This window comes from Thunnus albacares, chromosome 1 (assembly GCF_914725855.1).
Source record: "Thunnus albacares chromosome 1, fThuAlb1.1, whole genome shotgun sequence".
NCBI lineage: Eukaryota > Metazoa > Chordata > Actinopteri > Scombriformes > Scombridae > Thunnus > Thunnus albacares.
Window position 1 is genome coordinate 394,647 of NC_058106.1, and position 20,034 is coordinate 414,680.

The 20,034-nt window shown below is 37.9% G+C and overlaps 1 protein-coding gene across 16 annotated transcripts in view; it reads left to right on the top strand.

The window, feature by feature from the left end:
• The window catches only part of celf1 (cugbp, Elav-like family member 1), a 103,746-nt gene extending 84,463 nt beyond the window's left edge, over positions 1-19,283 (top strand). For 13 of the 16 annotated variants that reach the window (XM_044356810.1, XM_044358340.1, XM_044357591.1 and 10 more), the window contains 8 exons: positions 1,263-1,342; positions 1,695-1,856; positions 2,027-2,096; positions 2,602-2,721; positions 4,233-4,346; positions 5,383-5,568; positions 6,595-6,738; positions 10,337-19,283. In XM_044356810.1, the coding sequence (XP_044212745.1) occupies positions 1,263-1,342; positions 1,695-1,856; positions 2,027-2,096; positions 2,602-2,721; positions 4,233-4,346; positions 5,383-5,568; positions 6,595-6,738; positions 10,337-10,464 (1,004 nt within the window). In that variant the 3' untranslated portion in view covers positions 10,465-19,283. The remainder of the gene's footprint in view (positions 1-1,262; positions 1,343-1,694; positions 1,857-2,026; positions 2,097-2,601; positions 2,722-4,232; positions 4,347-5,382; positions 5,569-6,594; positions 6,739-10,336) is intronic. The other 3 variants (XM_044359872.1, XM_044364351.1, XM_044353885.1) reach the window with 2 other exon arrangements.
• The last annotated feature ends 751 nt before the right edge of the window (positions 19,284-20,034 follow it).

A 20,034-nucleotide genomic window follows, 5' to 3' on the forward strand; every position in this document is an offset into this window, starting at 1 on the left:
AATTCAGTTATAATACGCTGTTACATGTAACTAGTTACTTCCCAGAACTGCAGACACACACATACACACACATCACACACATAACTTGTTAATGCTGAGAGTGCTGCCAAATAATGAACATGCTTGTTAATTGAGGCTGATGTATTTAATTGGTGGCTTAATTCTTTTCTGTTTGGCTTACTATTATTTGACTTGAATCTTCATTACGTAAGGTTAGCTTGATGAAATCATTAATGACTGAATAACTTTGTGTTTATTGGAGTGATTTTAATATGGATTTGGTATCAATGTGATAATGTGCATTCACTTCTCACATACTTAGTTCATTGGATTAGCCAAAATTCCTGTCTGATTATTTTATTTGTCAAGTCTTTCTCATTAGATTTTACTATACCACAATATTTTATCCATCCCTAATTGAAATCAAGAAAACAACATAAAAAGTACAAACATCTAGATGACCTCCTTAAAAGAGAGATAGAAAAGAAGGCTACATTCATGAAAACAGAGAAACGGTCAGAGACCTCTTACAAGCTAAGAGACCCGCAGACCAACCAAATATTTTATGAATCAAAGGAATACTGTAAAAAGTTCCACTCTAAACCTCTGATAAAGACATCAGAAATGTGCTGAACTCTCTTAACCTGCTATTTTAAAACCTGTTTTAAAACTATTCAGTTTTAATCCTGAATTGGTGGCCCCCAACTAATTTTAGAATCAGATGGATGTTAGTGGGTGGAAGCCGATTTAAGAAAGTAAACTTTGACTGCTTAAGCTGCTGAAGATCATATTTATACTAAAATGATAATACGAGTGGGAAAGAGTCATGTATTAATCTACCATCATTTCTAACTAGTAGCCAATACTTTGTATCTGCCTGGTGAGCTAATGGTTAGTAGTAAATGACAGACACAGTTATGTCAGATCCTAAAAACAATGGCAAAGGCCAAGTTTTGATCTCAGTGCAACTGATCCAACAGCTGATCCAAGATGCTTTAGAGCACAGAGAGAAATCACTAAAGAGAGGATGACAAAAAAGTAAAAAGTATTAGTTAAAAAGTAAGAGTACACAAAATACAGTAGCCTCAGTCTAATGCAGGAAATCAGGCAGAAATCAGGCACAGTTATTGGCAGCTAAAATTGTTGAAAATCCACTCTGATCCAAGTTCAGTGTTGGATAAAGATACTGATATGTTAACAACATAAATTTTCCCTCAAATAGATCTGTATGAGTAATGATACATTGTGTTTCTCTCTTTCAGGTTGTGCATTTGTGACATTCACAGCTAGACAAATGGCCCAGTCAGCCATCAAGTCCATGCATCAGTCCCAGACCATGGAGGTGAACTACAATTTCACACTAAACATAATATGTGAAGTGGTCAAATTGTGACCTTGATTTCAAAATTGCTGGATTATATTGTTTCTGTTCAAATATTACCAATAATTTGTATACCATATTTCAAAGCAGCAGAACTTTTTAAAATAATCATTATTTGACTTGCACTTAAATTGCAAATTTGTCTTAAAACAATCATCAGGTGACCATATGAACATAGAAAGAGGTTTTGCTTGCTATAATCATACCTCTTGTTCATACTGACCTGATGTTTAAATTATGTTTTAATCAGCATTTATAACAAGTTAATCAAGCTCAAGCCAGAGTATAAAAGATTTCCTGCATCTGTGTTTAGGGCTGTTCGTCACCCATTGTAGTGAAGTTTGCAGACACTCAGAAGGACAAGGAGCAGAAGCGCATGGCCCTACAGCTGCAGCAGCAGATGCAGCAACTCAGTGCTGCTTCCATGTGGGGAAACCTCACTGGGCTCAACAGTCTGGGGCCACAGTACCTAGCAGTGAGTGTGTGTTTTAGGGCCTCTATAAAATGTGATGATTAACCTATTGACAAAGCAATTTCACCAGTTTCACCGTGGCTTTCACTTCCACTTTGGCATGTTGTTTCTCATTTCTCCTCCTGGCTTTAACACTGACTGTGGAATCATCTGTGTTTGGTGTAAATGTGTAGCTTTACTTACAGTTGCTGCAGCAGTCAGCCTCCACAGGGAGTGCACTCAACAACCTGCATCCTGTATCAGGTACAGGTACACACACACACGCTTGGACATTCCACCATGACAGATCATGCTGTTATACGAGATCCAAATATGTGAATATGGATTTTTGGGTGAATAATAATCTCAGTCATGGCCTCTGGATTTGGAAGAGGTTGGTGTCAAGGTGGTTTAATTATCAATCTGGATGCTAAGCAAGACCTAAAGAAGGCAATAGTTTACAATGCCCTGCCTCAAACTCATACATCCAGCAAACCCCAGGGGAGAACTCATCCTTGTATAATGTTTTTATGAACAATAGTGGTCAGAAGAAGCCATGGGGGGAGTCTTGAATGAATCTTTAAATGAAAATCTGCAGACTTTTGAGTTTGTACATGTTGCATTTGCCTTAAACACATTTTTATTTTTACCCGAAATATAAGACAAAAAATGTTAAAAAATGCTCAAATATGTTGTTGATATCTGTCTGCTAGGTTAGTCATTAGTGATTCTAACCTATCCCATGTGTGTATGTGTGTGTGTCTGTCAGGTCTTAATGCCATGCAGAACCTGGCTGCCTTAGCAGCAGCAACTGCCACACAGGCCACGCCCACAGGCTCCAGTGCCATGACAACATCTAGTAGCCCATTAAGTGCACTAACAAGCTCAGGTAAAAAAGTACTACAGTACACATAGTCTGAAATCAGTCAGAAATATATAAACTTAGCACAAAAAGTAAGGAAATTAGTGTTTGGTAGATTATTTCTTTGTTGTAACAATGCTTCTTGGCAATAAATTTTATACCGTTGGAAAGCCTGTTTATTTCCTTTTTAAATAGTGCCACATTTGTAAGTAACATGCATTTGTGGGATGAGCAGCAGAGCTGAGTATGTGGCTTGTGTCCATGAAAATTTGCCAAATTTTCTCTGAAAATGCCAAACAGCTTATTCTGCCATTGACTCTTGTTTGGTGGATTGGATGATTGAAGTTTGAAGAAACAAGACATATTGGCAATTTAACAATTTATTCATCTAACAAACAGGAGCCTCAGTAGCATGTGGAAGAACCATACACAGCCACAACAGCCTGGCACCTCCTCCTCATGCTGGTCACCAGCCTGGTCACACACTGCTGTGGGATGGCATCCCATTCTTCAACCAGCATTTTTCGCAAGTCAGCCAACGTGGTTGTGTTGGTCACTCTGGCATGAACAGCACACCCAAGCTGATCCCACAAGTGTTCAATGGGGTTGAGGTCAGGACTGCTGGCAGGCCATTCCATCCTCTCCACTCCCAAATTCTGGAGGCAGTCTCTGATAAACCCCGCTCTGTGGGGATGGGCATTGTCGTCTTGGAGGATAGAGTTCGGTCCCAGACTGTGGAGATATGGGATTGCCACTGGTTGCAGAATCTTATCACAATATCTCTCTGCATTGAGATTGCCTCCAATGATGACAAGCCTCGTTTTTCCAGTGAGGGAGATGCCGCCCCACACCATCACACTGCCTCCACCAAAAGATGTTACTCTATCGGTGCAGCAATCAGCATGGCATTCTCCACATCTTCTCCACACGTTGACCCTACGATCCAACTGCTGTAGGCAGAATCTGGACTCAATGCTGAACATAACGTTCCTCCACAGCAGTGTGTGACCAGGCACGTGACCAGCATGAGGAGGAGGTGCCAGGCTGTTGTGGCTGTGTATGGTTCTTACACACACTATTTAGGCTCCTGTTTGTTAAATGAATAAATTGTTAAATTGCCAATATGTCTTGTTTCTTCAAACTTCAATCATCCAATCCACCAAACACCAAACAATGTCAATGGCAGAATAAGCTGTTTGGTATTGGCAGATAAGATTTGGCAAATTTTTCATGGGCACACGCCACATACTCAGCTCTGCTGCTCATCCCACAAATATATATATTATATATATACATATATATATATATATACACACACAAAGTTTAAAGTTTTTCTCAGATTGGTAATATTCCTCTTCTTTTAATAGAGATAGTGTATCATATATTTTAGTTTGTTGTGAAGTCAAAATGATGGTGTGAAAATGTTGACATTGCTGGCGTCTAACACACAGATTGTAGCACTGTAACACGGTGGTGTCTAATATTTTCCAGTTGTGTTTATTGTTTTAACATTGACACTAAATGTTCCCCCTGAGCAGGCTCCTCCCCCACCTCCAGCAGCACCTCCTCAGTGAACCCCATAGCTTCTCTTGGAGCCCTGCAGTCTCTGGCTGCTGGTACTGGAGCTGGCCTCAACATGGGCTCCCTGGCAGGTACTAACCCTAAGCTGGACCTGTGCTTGTTGTCTGCACAGGTCCAGCTTAGAGACTGAAAATTTCCTCTGATTAGATTACTATGAGGCAGTATACTAGATGTAAATCTTTCTCTTAAACGCAGACGAGGCTATTTTGTGAATGTGATGGTGTGCTGATGTTAGCTTCCTGTACGTACCATTAGCCACACCTGTCGGCATATTGCCACTCTTAGTAATCTTATGCTGTCAGTGCAATGGAAAGAAATTGCACAGAGCCTACAAGTATGAAGGCAAAAGTAATGCCTCACTCAAACTTCCCACACATGTTCATAATTTCACATAGTGGGCTGTTAAGTTGCAGGAACAGTTTATTTATGAAAACACTGTTAGAACACATGATGTACTGAAATAAAATCCCAGTTATTGTGTAATCCCTGTCAACATGCAGGCTCAACAGTAATTTACTCAGAAGTTAAACCTTTAGCCTATAATGTGTTTAAGTTTTCCAAATTCTTATATTTAATTTGTCATGTAACGCATCTTTGAGTCGACAGAGGCTTTAATTGACCTTGTCTGAATGAATAGTGCAGGGGCAGCTGTGGCTCAGGAGGTAGAGCGAGTCGTCCGCTAATTGGAAGATTGGCAGTTTGATTCCCGGCTCCTCCAGTTCGCATATCGTGTCCTTGGGCAAGATACTGAACCCTAAATTGCTTCTGATGGCTGTGCCATCACACATACAAGGAGTGTATGAATGTGTGTGAATGGTTAGTCTCATGGGCATGTTGGGACCTTGTATGGTAGCCCCTGTACCCAATCAGCATATGAATGTGTGTGAATGGATGAATGTGACTCGTAATGTACAAAGAGATTTGAGTGGTCAGAAGACTAGAAAGGCGCTATACAAGTATAGTCTATTTACCATTTACCATAATAAACAGTGAAACTGATATCAGTTCTTCTTTTCAGACTATTGTGTTGAACTCAACATCACTTTGAATCATAAGAGTTCACATTTCCACTCATGTCATTTTTGTTTTCTTGTAACTCTGATGCAGGCATGGCAGCACTTAATGGCAGCCTTGGCTCTGGAGGCCTGTCTAATGGCTCAGGAAGCACCATGGAGGCACTGAGCCAGGCCTACTCAGGCATCCAGCAGTATGCTGCTGCTGCCCTCCCTAGCCTGTACAACCAGAGCCTGCTGTCCCAGCAAAGTGTCTCAGCTGCAGGCAGCCAAAAAGAAGGTGGGTGCTGTGGATTGGGTGTGGAAAGAAGGAGATGACATGGTGGGTGGTAGAAAGTACAGATGGAATGATCAGAGGATTTAAAAAAGCTGTAAATAGAGCGGGGGAGCTCAGGATTCTTTACTAAAACCAGTTCTGGAAATTGACACATTTTACTTGAGTGAACCTCTTGTAAAGACATTCAGCACATAATCACCTGTAGAAAACATGTTTCTTTAGTCCAATTCAGTCCAGTCTCCATTCATGTTGACCAGACATTAAGGCAAACAAAAACCTTATTGATACATGAAAAGGTTTGAGAGCTGCAGGCTAAACTGTGAGTTGGAGTTTGAACTACTTCTCCTTATATGCCTTTTTCATGAAACTGACTTGTTCAAATAGATAAGATAAAAGAAAGAAAGCTAACCATAAGTAACAGAATCCAATCATACACAGTTTTGAGTGATGGGATTCTCCAGAGTATTTAGTGATACCTGGTTTAAAATGACTTGTTCAAATAGATAAGATAAAAGAAAGAAAGCTAACAGTAAGTAACAAAATCCAATCATACACAGTTTTGAGTGATGGGATTCTCCACAGTATTTAGTGATACCTGGTTTAAAATACTGCCGTTGGCAGGCTGCTAGAGATGTGTGTGCTGTGTGTTGGTCTCACCTTCTGCTAAGGATTCTATCTTCTTTTAAATCTGCGGCATCAGCCAGCAACAGTCGCAGCACTGGTAAGACGCCACTATGCTTTTAACAGCTCCACTTTAAAACAAGCTCAAGTCCATAACAGATGGCTTGCCCCCCCATTTGTGTGTTAATGATAGCCCTTCTCCTGAAGTCTGCTCACTCCTATTGTTTGATTTTTTTTTAATTAATCCTTTATATGAAGCAGCTGTTATTGCATTTGTTGAAGATGTAATTTGATCATGACCATATTTTGAAGAATTAGATGACATTTTTTGAGTCATTGATGAAATTGTTCAAATATCACTGTGAGTAATATTTGTGTGATTAGTAAAACAGACTTAATGATGTGCAGGTCCAGAGGGTGCCAACTTGTTCATTTACCACCTGCCTCAAGAGTTTGGAGACCAGGACCTGCTCCAGATGTTTATGCCTTTTGGAAATGTCATCTCTGCTAAGGTCTTCATTGACAAACAGACAAACCTCAGCAAATGTTTTGGTGAGTTCACAGAAACTGCTGTACATAAGCCTGCACAAGATCAGTTAAATATTTGAGTCAGTCCCACCAGCATCTTGCAGTGTTGTGTTGCAGTTGTTGTAACTGACTCTGCTGCAGCTTCAAAGATTTTGGTGTATCACTGTATTTTAGTGTATGTAAGTTTCAATTTGGAAGGTAAATGTGAGCATTTGGTACTAGGAAAATGAACATTTGACACTGATACACAATGTCAAATGTTCATGTTACAGTTATTGTGGTCAACAATATCACTAAAGGTATTGTAGCGTGTATAGTAAAACCTGACCGATACATAGGCAGGACAATTTTATCAGCTGATTTAAACTATTGCAAATCAATCAATATCGGTGTTTATAATGATCGATAAGTAACGAAAAATTAAAGTAATGGAAAGCCAAAGATAGGTGTTTGAGCTATTTTATCACCAGTGTCACTATTGCATAGTTTGTACAGACAGCACTGTGACTCTCTGTGGCACTCGCTGATGGTAACACACTAATCCCGGTGAATTCACTGAACACATCACATTCAGAGCAGAACAGAGTTGGCGTTTGGGTGTCTGTTATGTGACTTCATAGTAAGATGGTCATTTGTTATTGAAGTGCATGAATTGAATGATAATAAACCATGCTCCCTCATTTGACCTTATTGTATAGGCTAAGTAATCCTGACTGCAGTTGCATCAGTCATGCCTGGTTTTGCTACAGTCAGCTGTGGTCAGTCACCTCCTCTCATGACTCACAGCACAGCAGTTGAGTGGTGTAAAGCCTTGTGACAAACCTGGTTTCACATTTATTTGTGAAACAGTCAGTAAGAAAGTTCTAGTGAGTAAATGAACAGCAGCCCTATCATTTTCTGTTGTCAATATAACTATGACAGATGCTATAAAACACACGCTTGTAGTTAATCTGTTGTGAAATTAGTTCCCTAGTTAGCCATAAAGCTAGCTAATGTTATGGCAGTAGAGTGAAGGTAGCTAATGAGTTATTAACATGTTGCATTATACTGATTCTGCCAAACTGACGGAATGGTAAATATATCCATGACTTACATTTCAGTACGTGTTAGTACAGTTAGTGAGTCAGTGCTTTGGAAACACGTCTGATTTTCACCAGTGAAATGAAACTGACAGTTTGTCCAAAGTTTAAGGCACAGTGCCTTTTCAGAGTTACTGAACCCCTCAGCTAATGTTTGATCATCACAGTACAGAACAGACTAGAACTGTAATATTAGAGGGATTATTAGGCGGAAAAAAAAACACAATAAAATGTGTGCACATTGAGACAAGTAAATGACAGTGAAAGCTGGATTCAGTTGTTGTTGGTCTTGTTTCTGCAGCAGCTTTTTTTTAAACTGCACCTGACACTGTCAACATTAATAGTGATTACAAAATGCTTGTCTGTTGCTTGTGTTGTATAGAAATAAAAGAGTGCTGGTAAATGGATGAACTGGATAAATTAATACATGAAAATGAAACGGTCATCGGTGTCTATAAAGTAGAACCCTTGCTTACTAGCCAATTATAATGATAATAAAACAATAAAACAATTAATAATAAAAGTGAAGGTTATTGGTGCAGTTGCTGTTATGTTTTTGACTGTGGCTCAGGAGGTAGAGTAGGTTGTGGCACTAATCATGGGGTTTGCAGTTTGATCCCCAGCTGGGTAAGTCAGGGTCAATTCATCACATTTGGATCGCTTCGTCATAGATATTTATGAAACTTGGCATGCTGATTTGGTCATTTTAAAAACCCATGGAACCGAAATTGCACTTGTCTCAGATCGCTATTAAGGGAGATATGGGCTAACAAAGTTTGAACTAATTAGTGTGACATTTATCTTCAGATTCATGATTCCACCCATGTTGTATTTCTTTGAGCACACTATCTAGTGGCCTGTAAGCCCATCAAGAAAGTGTTGCATTGTAATTTTGCATATGTCTGACCATACACTGATCAGTAACTGCTGTTCAACAACATTGTAAGGAATTAGTGATGTGATGCCACTTCAGATAAGTAATGACATCTCAGCAACAACTCAAAAACCAAAGACTTTCTGGAGGTGTTAATGACATTTTAACCTAACTTTGGTGAAAATTTTTACCCTTTTTTAAAATAAGTTGTTTTTAATTCAACTTTCAAGACTATAATCACTCATAACACTGTTACTTTCCATTTTGGGGTTAACATGGCAGACAGTAAAATATAGAGCTGGAAAAGGGCTTTAAAATGATATGAGAACCATTTCTCTATGACCTATGTCAAGGGAGATATGGCAAGTCAAAGTCATAGAGGCACGCTAATTAGTTCAGACTTTGTTAGCCCACATCTCTATTAATAGTGATCCAAGACAAGTGCAATTTCGGTTCCACAGGTTTCTTATATGACCAAATCAGCAAGCCAAGTTTCATTAATATCTATGATGATGCGGTCCAAAAGTGTGATGAATTGACCCAGACTTACCCACCTAACACTGTCCACATGTCAAAGTGTCATTGGGCAAGATACTAAACCTCAAATTGCTTCCGATGATCAAGCAGCACCTTGCTTGGCAGCTTGCTGCACTTTGAATAAAAGCACTATATAAATGCTGCCAAAACATGTTTATTTTTCAACCACATAATGTCATACTAAGTACGTATCTTTTTTAGAACCGTTCAATAACTGAATGTATGAGATCCTTATCAAAAATGAATATTGGCTGATGTATCGTTATCAGATTTTTAAAATCCTGTATTTAAAATATCAAATTTGGCATCGGCCTTAAAAATCCTGGCTTTAATCTATGTAGTGAACATACTGTACTATTCACAGTGAACATGGGCTGGACATTAAATTAATTAAATATATTTCCAGACACTAAGTTGCTCTTTTGTTTCTTTGGAGCTGCAGGGACTCCAATATTAAAAGATTTACACACACAAAAGAGTTGAGTTATTTACAATGTTAACACATAATGAACACTGAAAAGATAAAATGTGATGCACAGGCGAATAAGGGAGAGTGACATGGATAACAATGTCTAATCAATTATAAAATTAATGATCATAATATGTTTCCTTCTTTAGTCCTGACACTCTAAGACTTAATAATAATCAAAGGTAGGAGAGCAAGAGAGTGATCAATGACTGAACCAACTTAGAATATGAAAGTAGGCCTATGCAAGATTCAAATATGGAAAATACATAAAGATTTCTTTGACAGTTTAGTGATGCTACTCCTGGAAGAGTTGAGAATTAGATTATTTCTGGTAAGATCTTGGAACACCCCATGAACAACCTATAATGCATGGACAGTGCCAATCATGATATTCATTAAACTTGAACATAGTAAAAGTACTTCACACCATGTTTTCCATAGAAGTTTATTAAACCTAACAAACACAAACAAATCAACATATAATATACTTATATACGTATTATTATTATTATTATTATTATTATTATTATTATTATTATTATTATTGTTGTTGTTGTTGTTTTATTTGCAATAATTCCTGTAATTGTCAGATTGCACATTCCTTGATGGACTATTTAAAGCTATCCTCTGTTGCCATTCTAAGTGTCTGTGTTTTCCCTCCAGGCTTTGTGAGCTATGACAACCCTGTATCATCACAGGCAGCCATCCAGTCAATGAATGGTTTCCAGATTGGTATGAAGAGGCTGAAGGTGCAGCTGAAGCGCTCAAAGAATGACAGCAAGCCTTACTGAAGGTGCTGAGGCATGACAGACTTAGTTAGGAAGGGTGATGTTATGGTAAGTGGAGTATGAATAACCAACTAAGACTGGTCCACTCAGAAACTTGTCTGTGCATTACAGGGTGACGTCTGCTGCTCTGCCTTTTCTGGTCATTATCACATGTCCAGGCAAAGAGACACATGAAGCTACATGCAAGGGTTTTCAGGCCAGACTGGATTCTTCCTGTGCTCTGTTGTGATTTATGCACTTTGTTTTCCTTTTAGCCAATAAGAGGAACAGGTGTATTTTCATTTAAGTTGAAATGTTATCAGTTTGCTGTGGTACATAAACACATATGAGTTGATTGTTAGGATGTGTTGCACATTGACAGTTAGGTGCCGAAATCCACCTGTTTTTTACTTCTGGTTCACCTTCCTTTCCACCACCCAGACCCAGCATAAAGCTTCTGAAAGCAGGCAGCAGCTGGAAAAGACAGAGTAACATTTGATTAGGAAAAAGTTTTCTATTACATTTTCTCAAACCACAATGTATGCTTTTATCATTCTTGTATTAGGAATCTCTATTATCTCTTGAAATGGGGAGAGATCACATACTGTACACCTAAATTAGTTTTAATATTCTATCACCAAAATAATCAGAAACTCAGATTGTTCATGAGGAGGTGCCTCCCCAAAACATGCAGTTTGGATTTTAACATATTTGTCCTCATTGTAAAAAACATATGTGTGTGTGTTAGTGTTATGATGGCAGATTATAAGTCAGTGACTGTGTGACAGTTAAGCAGCCTCTGTTGATGCTGTGAAGAACTTGTTCCTGTTCTCTGGTGTTTCAACCCTGAACTAAAATCACTGAGGTTGGGTTTAACCTCCAGCCCATCACCTTCGTGTTGACAGAGGGAGAGAGGAGCTGTTGTATTGAGATGGCTGTCTCTGTTATCTGTTCTCATCTGAGCTGTGTGGTCCGACAGGATCCAGGTGTGTATGGATTGTGTTGTTTACAAACTAATACACACACAGACTGGAATTGATTTCTGTATGACGTGGATATTATACTTCTGTCAAGCAGTACTCATTGCTTTTATTGTATTTTTCTTTATCTGGAGGTTAGTAAAACAAAATAATTCTAATACAGTTGAAAATGCATTTAAGTATAGACTTTTCTAGAGGACTAAACTCGGCATGTTTTGGTGGCGCTCCTCCTGTGCTGCTGCACTCTGAGTCAGAAGACGGGCTGATGTGGCTGTTGAAGCCCAACTGCTGGCTGTAACTAGCAATACTGTGAAGTTTGGCTATAAGACCAAACATCATGGACTTATTCCACTCATCTTAATATCCATAAGTGTGTCTAATGCAAATGTAATGATTTGTATAAAGACATTTCATGTTTTTAGTTAGTTTCTACTTTGAATCCAGGTGTTTTGTAAAAATTCATCAACGTCCCTCAGCTACTGTCCTGCTAGCTAGCGGCTGGCTAATCTATAGAGGGCTATACCACTATGTCTTTCACTGAATATCTTCTGTGATTGGAGAATTCATATAAATGTCAAATTGCTTCAGACAAACCTGTAAGTTGCTTATACTTCCAAGAAATCATGTTTTTTTTTTTTATAGAACTAGGAAGTGAGGCAGTTGTTGAGATGTATATTGAAAACTATTATGCCTTTTCTATTTTTATATAGGTTTTATACTTCTCCTGTGTGTTGGGGAACTATTTATTGCCTAAATTATTTATCTGAATTGAAATTATTTTGAAAGACAAATGTGAAGTCCAACAACTCAATTTGATCTCCTGGTGTGTGTCCTCTCCTTGCCTGTTAAGTGTTGCTTCATTTTGGTGATGTGTACCATGTGTCAGAGTAGCATGGAATGTGTGTGTAGGATCCATCAGTGCTGCTACAGACTTCATAGAAGCCCCTTTCTGTCACACATGCATTCATCTGAATAAATCTCTCATTTCCCAAAAACCCAGGGAGCATAGTTTATTCTAAAAGTTGACTTCAACATGTGCCTGTTGGTCCTGTCTTACAATATGGATAAATAGTCATCTTATTTGAGTTGTTGACAACTGTGCACCAGGGGAAGTCCTGGACCTATTTACTAGAACTAGTTTTAAAACGGATTCCAGGTCCACGTTCAAAAACATGACGGCCTTCAGATGACCAAGGTGCTCAGAGAATCTCTCATTGCTACAGGGTCATTCATTTAAAAGCAGCTGAAGATCACTGTGTTTTGTGTAATATTGCCCCATTTACTTTATGTTATGTGAGACATTTCTTGGTATGTAGTAGACAAAAGCATTCTTGCGCAAAAATCACGATTTTATATCAGGGACTTTTCAGTGACAGCTAATCCAGCTGTGTTGTGATTTAAGACCACGGTTTGATTCTAAATCTAAAGAAAGCATAAAATGAGCTGTCACCTGTGATTTAAAGGCATACTATGCAGGATTTTACTAAAAAACAATGTATAGACTCATGCAAAAGTAATCCCTCTCAATCATCGCTTATGATCCACTACGCTTCTGGGTGTCAACCTTTAGGCAGTGGGAGTGTAGCCTCTAGCCAATACCAGCATGCAGGGTATGAAGCTGGGACTCGTAGTGTAGCAACCAGGTTTCAACACTGTTTTTATCTGATTCAGTGTTTCCCCTGATTCTTCTATCTCCCTCCTCTGCTGTGTGCAGAGTGCTGTTCCTCTGCTGTCGCTGTGTCTGTTTGACCGACACAAATACATGCAGAGCAGAGAGGGGGCATGTTATTGGTGCTTTAGAACGTAACCGCTGTGAAACAATCAGAAAATAACATTTTATTACTCTGATTCATGGCTTTGTTCTTGTCAGTACCACTGCATGACTACTGCTATCTCTCTTTCCCTCATGGGGCTGGGGAGGGACCAACTTTAAAAGCTGTGTGTTTGCAAACACCAACTGACAATTCCTGCATAGAATACCTTTAATAGCTGTGAGATAGTTTCATAGATTTATGGCTTTGCTGGGATTATCCAAAATAAAACTTTCAAATGTACAGTCAAATCACGTTGTGGGGTCAGACCTGAGGGTCTGCTCATAGAATTGGTGGACAATATGTAGAATATCACCTTGAAAATGGAAGTTGCCAGGAAAAAGCAGGAGGCACATGAATTGTCAGATGGAATAACAACATGAAAAGACAAAAGTAACATCTAACTACAAATCATGTAGACTTTACATTTTTACTGACCAGTTTCAAATACATGCTAAATGGTTTTTGATTTTCAGATATAATTTTCCCTCTGTTCCAGGCAACTATTGGTGTCCATTCATTTCTTTATGATATGAAAATCAAATGGCACACTATTGAAACTGAAACTGTTGAATCTTACAGAAATGGATGGAAACTAGTGTCTGCCTGAATGGTAGAAAAAGACCATCCACAAATCTAAAACACAGCAACATGTTATGCACAGTGGTTAATGGAATACTACTGGTATGGTACTTAAAAGACCTTTTTGAAAATCATTGTCCAAATTCACTGACACATTCAGTCATTTGGAAACAGATGACTTGAAGTAGCATGTAGTATTGACCATTTTACGTTATTTTACATTACATTCTTAGTTTGTTTATTGCATCATTTAAATGTCAGTTAACAATTTCTAATAAGTGATTATAACAGACAAGATTATTCTAGGCACTCTCCGGCCATCATATGTGTAACATGTTTAGATAGCGTAATAGATTGAAGCTGCTGGCCCAGAACTCTGGAGGCCTGCTCTGACCTGCATGTTGTCACTGACTTTGTGTTGGCAGATTATTTAGGCTGTCATATGTATGTGTTGCTCTGCTGCTATCATCCCCCTCAGTTCTTGGTAGCATGTGGCTTATCTTCACGCTGTCCCGACACTGACTGCTGAGTGTTTAGACTGTTATCAACCCCCACACAGGGGAGATCATTCTTGGTTTCTTTTCTCTCTCCTGTCTGTGTTCCATTGCTGTTTAACCTAGGTTTGTCTCCCTGTTGTGTTTTTCTTTTTGTTGTTTCTAGATCTCTTCCTGTTTGCCCTAGCATGTTGATGTGGCGTCACAGTTCATCGTCCAGTCCTTGTCTTCTGCGCTTCTCTGATGCTTCCAATTTCACCTTTGACCTTGTGTTTGACATTGATTACCAGGAGGTTTTGTTTTGTTGTTTCCCATAAGTCCTTTGTGCTGCCAATAGGGGCACTAGAAAGACTGCCACTGAACATGTTTAAAAGTTACATTATTACAAGCATAAAAGAGAATCTATTTTTCTAGAACTGACTGGCATACAGTAACCACTAGATTTTTGCAAAATCAGTTTGACACGAGTATGACCTTTAACTTTGTTTTTTTCTCTTGTGTTGTCAAGCAGTCCTCCCAGTGCCCCATCCTCCAGTTTTGTTGTGGTTTTTGTGTGATAGCAGGTAACCTGTCTTTAGACACTGTTTTTGAGTGCTGGTGTGTGTCTCCTAAGTTAGAAAAACCTTTCGAGCAAATTAGTGATCACATTTTGTTAGACATTTGTAATTTCATTCTAAGCTAGCTAAGGGTTCACCTTGGGAGTTCTATTTGAGTGATGTTATGAGGAGGTAACATTTACTGATCAGTTGTTAATTTCAACCTGTTGGCTGACCATCACAACCACATGATGCTGTTATGCTCTTTTTTATGTGGAGAATCAGCCACAAACTCCACAGAAGAGAGGCTTGTTTTGTCACATCAAAGTATATTTAGTATGCATGTTTTTTTATATCTGCACTGAAATTCATGGCAAAATGTGATCTAGTTTGTGCTGATTTAAAAATGATGAATAAACTGGTGCCAAATGTTTTGCTCAATCAGTATTTTCCCCTTCCAGTGGACTTGCTTCACTGGTCAGATTAGTTGTAGAAGCAGGGGTTGATTGGTGTGGCAAGTGGCATCATGTACAGCAGGTTTTACTGAAGAACTGACTCAGGCTTGATGTTAAGTTGACTGGTTGAGATGTTAAATTAGTTGTTTTGTGTGGAACTATGCAGATCCAGAGTGCTCACACACCAATATCAAATACAAGTGCCCTACTCATAAGCAGTGGTGTGTATACTGTATGTGTTAGTGTGTAATCATTGAAGATAAACCAGAGACCTTTCAGCCTACTAATTTAGCCCGTAGTCTGTCTGTTTCCCTGACCAGTGGACCAATGTTGTGGCTACCAAGTGTGATATACAAGTGTAAAGTTAAAAAGCCAAAAGCTGTCATTCACTCATCATCTCATCCTGCTTGAATATTCAATTTAACTTTATTTTGCAGTTTCCTACATTGTCCTAGAAAGGAGCTGAAATGTAACTGTAAATTCATAGGAGGGCTCCTGGAAAGACCTGGGTAACTCAGTACTAACTGAAGGGAAAATGGAAATGGGTTCAATTGGTATTCTTTTAGTCAGAGCACAGCAGATCCGCTAAACATGCAAAAATGCTGAAAAAACAATTCAATTCAACATACATTCAACATACATTATATAAAACTTCCAATAATAAATAAATAAATAAAGAATGATTATTAATTAACTGAACTCAAACTCAAATAACAGTCTTATAATTTGGTCTCTCCAGGAAACTTCATAGTAAATTTAGTTTGAATTTTTAGGAAATTACAAACCTGTTAAAATAAAGAATTCTCCAAATACATACTTAAAGGACCATAACATTGTTTCAGTAGCAATTAAAAATTGTACTTTATGAACAGGTTCTCCCACAAACCGTGTTTTCATAGAATAAAAGAAACCTAAGTTCTCAAATGTGTGTGTTTCCCAAATACAAGCAGACATGCCAGAACTTACAGGAAAAAAATGCAGTCTAAAGGTGGCAGACGTATGATTAAAATCAGTGATTAAAATCAGAAATTGTCTTATTAAGAAAAAAAATCAAAAAAACAATATTATGAATCAGAGCAGACATTTGATGCAGATTGACAGTTTTTGACTGAGACATTTTAGTGTATACCAAAAAAAGAGAAAAAGTTTGATACCAGGTTTGACCACTTTACTACAAATCATGTATATATTTCATTACTACCAATTTTCTAAAATGGACCATCAATCCATTTTCATACATTATGAAAATCAATGTAAAGATACTTGAAAATTTCTTGACCTGGCTCATCCATCCTGTGTGCTTTAATAGTTGTGTGAGATATGTTCAGTAATGCAGGGCAAACATTTTCAGCACTTATAACTGCATTACAACACATTGGTAACGCCACATGAATGGCCATGATTTTCATTGGTTTATTGCATAACTGAAGCATGTCATGTTGACTCTACCTGCTGCCTGGAAGGCAGCTATGGAGCCCAGGAAGGAACATGGAGGGAAATATTGTAATCATGTAAATAGTAGCTGTGTACGGGACAATTTGAGACTCCTCTGATTAATAATGCACAAATAATTTGTTTTAATACTCCCTCTGACACTGACATTTTACCTGTACTTGTGTTAAAAAAGGATGAATAGGACCTTCATATCAGCCGCACATTGTATTTAGACAAAAATGAACTTTTTCAATAGATAGTTTTATTTTTTATTTTCTGTTACAGCAGAATCCTGCTGATTGAGATTGTTGAACACATTACATTTGTTACTGCACATAGATATTTCGATCCAAAAGAGTCCGACAGATTGGCCAGGCTGATATAACTGGCTGGTTTTAGTTTATCACATATATCTTAGTATCAGTGTAGAATGCAGCCAGTAGATAACAAAAAATGTCAGAAGAGAACTGTCAAAGATATGTTTGAGGTTATTTAGAAACAGTCTCTCTATTACATAGTTTGTCCACCAGAAAGCTTTGACAAGTTTATGTTTAAGCTGTGAAACATAGGTGTAGATTTGGTTATGGAAAAGTAGGGACATGTCTCTGCAAATATGTTCAACAATCTCAATCAGTTATCATTTTAATTCCTATAGTGTTACAAATAAGGTCTAAGCAGAGTTGTCGAGTGGGTTTGTTTCTTGTATTTTAATTAGGAGTGATAGTAAGATATGGGGGATACCTGACATGATGATCTGGCAGCATTGTCAGCTAGCTCCAGCGCTGGCAGCAGAGTCTGTCAGATGACATCACAGAATTGAATATGGTCCCAGCAAACCGTATTGGGTAGGGTACAGGAGCCACACAATTCTGTTCTTGTTCGACAGAATGCAACTGAAAAAAACAAATCGAGAGGTTAAATAAAAGATTAAAATGATAAAATCAAATCATTAATAAGAAAAACAGAGTCTTGCATGGTCTCATCTGAATATTCTTAAAAGGTAAAACTCTGCAAGTGAACTGATTTGATTGTTTTGAGTTGTGGGTGTCATGTCTTTGTTGAATATAACATCAGTTAGTTTTGTGTCTACATTTCAGGAGTTAAGTGTTGGTCAAACATCAACCAATGTTGTAATGTCAAGCAAAAATACTTAACATTACAACAAAAGGCATATGAAGGAAGAAATCAAGTCTTAAAAAAAAAGACAGAACATATTAAGTAACTTTATTTATATAGCACCTTTCGAGAGACATCACAAAGTGCTTCATAGAAGAAATAAAGAATAAACATACATACTGACATAAAACACAACAAAAACAGAATTAAAGAGAAAAAATACATAAAGGCAAGTCTAAACAAATTAAGTGTGTCCACACTTTACAGAGGAATTGAGTCTTAATTAGACTCTACTCCAAGTTTGTCAGCCCATTATATCCAGGCTATGGTTAAATTACACATATTGTAGTAGTATTGTTATTTTTCTCAGAACAGTTGATGATCCATGCTTTCATTTAGTGGTGTGGAGTTTAACTACAACATTACAGTTTTTCCACTATTTTTAAACATCTAAAAATTCTCTGTCTCTCTTTTAGTTACCCAATAAACTGCTCCATTGGTGATTCCCAGATGACTTGGAAGTGCATTGATCTTTGTGTAGAATTTTTTAAAATTCTTTTACTCATAATATCTACCTCCATGTCCCTTCCAGGCACAGCTTTGAAAAATGATTAGCATTAATAAGGAAGACCTGATTTGTAAGAAAACAAAAAAAGTTATTAAAACAGGTACAACCACTGATATGGTCCTTTAAATTTGTCATCAAAGATGAATTGCTAATACTAGGTAAGGCACTCTGCCTTTCACAAATCAAATGAATCTGAATGGAAGGCTAAATGAATGATGGATTTATGATTTAAGTGAAGTAAAGTCTGTTCTATGCTGTGGAGCTCCCACTGCAGCAAGAAAGAGCAAGCAGACGCTCTACAGATGTGGTTCATTTCAGAGGGCTTTCCTCTCATGTCACAGAATTGGATACAGTATTTCTTCCTGGTATAATTTGGCTGACAGTGTTCAGTTTTGGATAAACATATATTCTGTTTTCCTACAACAACCATCCTCCTGCTCACTGAGACTGAAACAGTTTGAAGGTAAAAACTCTGACCAAACACCCCACTCATATGTCTAGAACATGAACTGATGAAGCCTTTTGAAATATTTCTGTGAAGTTGCCTTTCGCTGCATTGCATTGAAGTAAATGCATTTTTGTTATTTTTGTTAAGTATTTCATTGTTGTTATTTCAATGTGAGACGTTGCTGAATCACTAAATGGACAAAAACCCCAGTTAGTGTTTTTTTCTTTGGGGTGGGAACTGTGTCTCCAGTGTTTGGATTATTTTCAAGGTTTGGATCTTTGCTGTCTGTACCAATGAGAAATGACAGCTGGACTGCACTGCAGTCCAGCTGTCATTTCAGCTGTGAGCTGACGATGTGATCCCTTTTGCTTGGTTGGTTGGTTGGTTTCTGTGCAAATAAAATGTTTGAGAAACCTTCACCTTTCATGTGTTTTCTGTCAAAACTCCAACAATGTGCTTCGCATTGTATTTCTGGAAGACTGGTACTGCCAATGTTGTCACCATACAATCCTCCACGGTATCTATTTTAGAGATAATGGTATGCAAGGGAATTAGCGCTTGGCTTGAGCCCCAGGTGGTTCTGGCTCCCACAAAAATTTGATAGTGGACAGTTACATTTCTTTGGAGCCAGTGTCCCCACCATAGACACTTATGTATCCAATGATTACTTATATTTTAATCATTCCTAAAGAGAATGCAGTGATAACAGCCTCTGGATGTGGAAAAACAACAATTAAATAGCTACATATCATTAACAATGATATGTAGCTACATATCATTAACAAATGAATTGTTGTCTTATATAGTTATCCATTATAAAAAGTATTTTTTTATTCCCTACAACTAACAACTTAAAAAAAAAAAAAAATCAAATACATCACACTACCACCACTTAACCCACCCTAACTAATGTGTTATTTGTCTGTGTGTTTGTCTAATAGCCAACAATCTTTTTGTAAAAACAGCTTACACTAGTGCTGGAAATTACACATTGATCTGTGTCATCCTTATAACTGCTGTGTAACAACTTCATAGTTTGGATGTAATGTTGACATGAACAAATAATTACCTGTAGTATGCAACTTGGTTAATTGTGGTATTCAGTAGTGGCTGGTGACTCAAAAAATTGGGGAGGACAGGAGGAAAACCAACATGGAATCTTACAACATA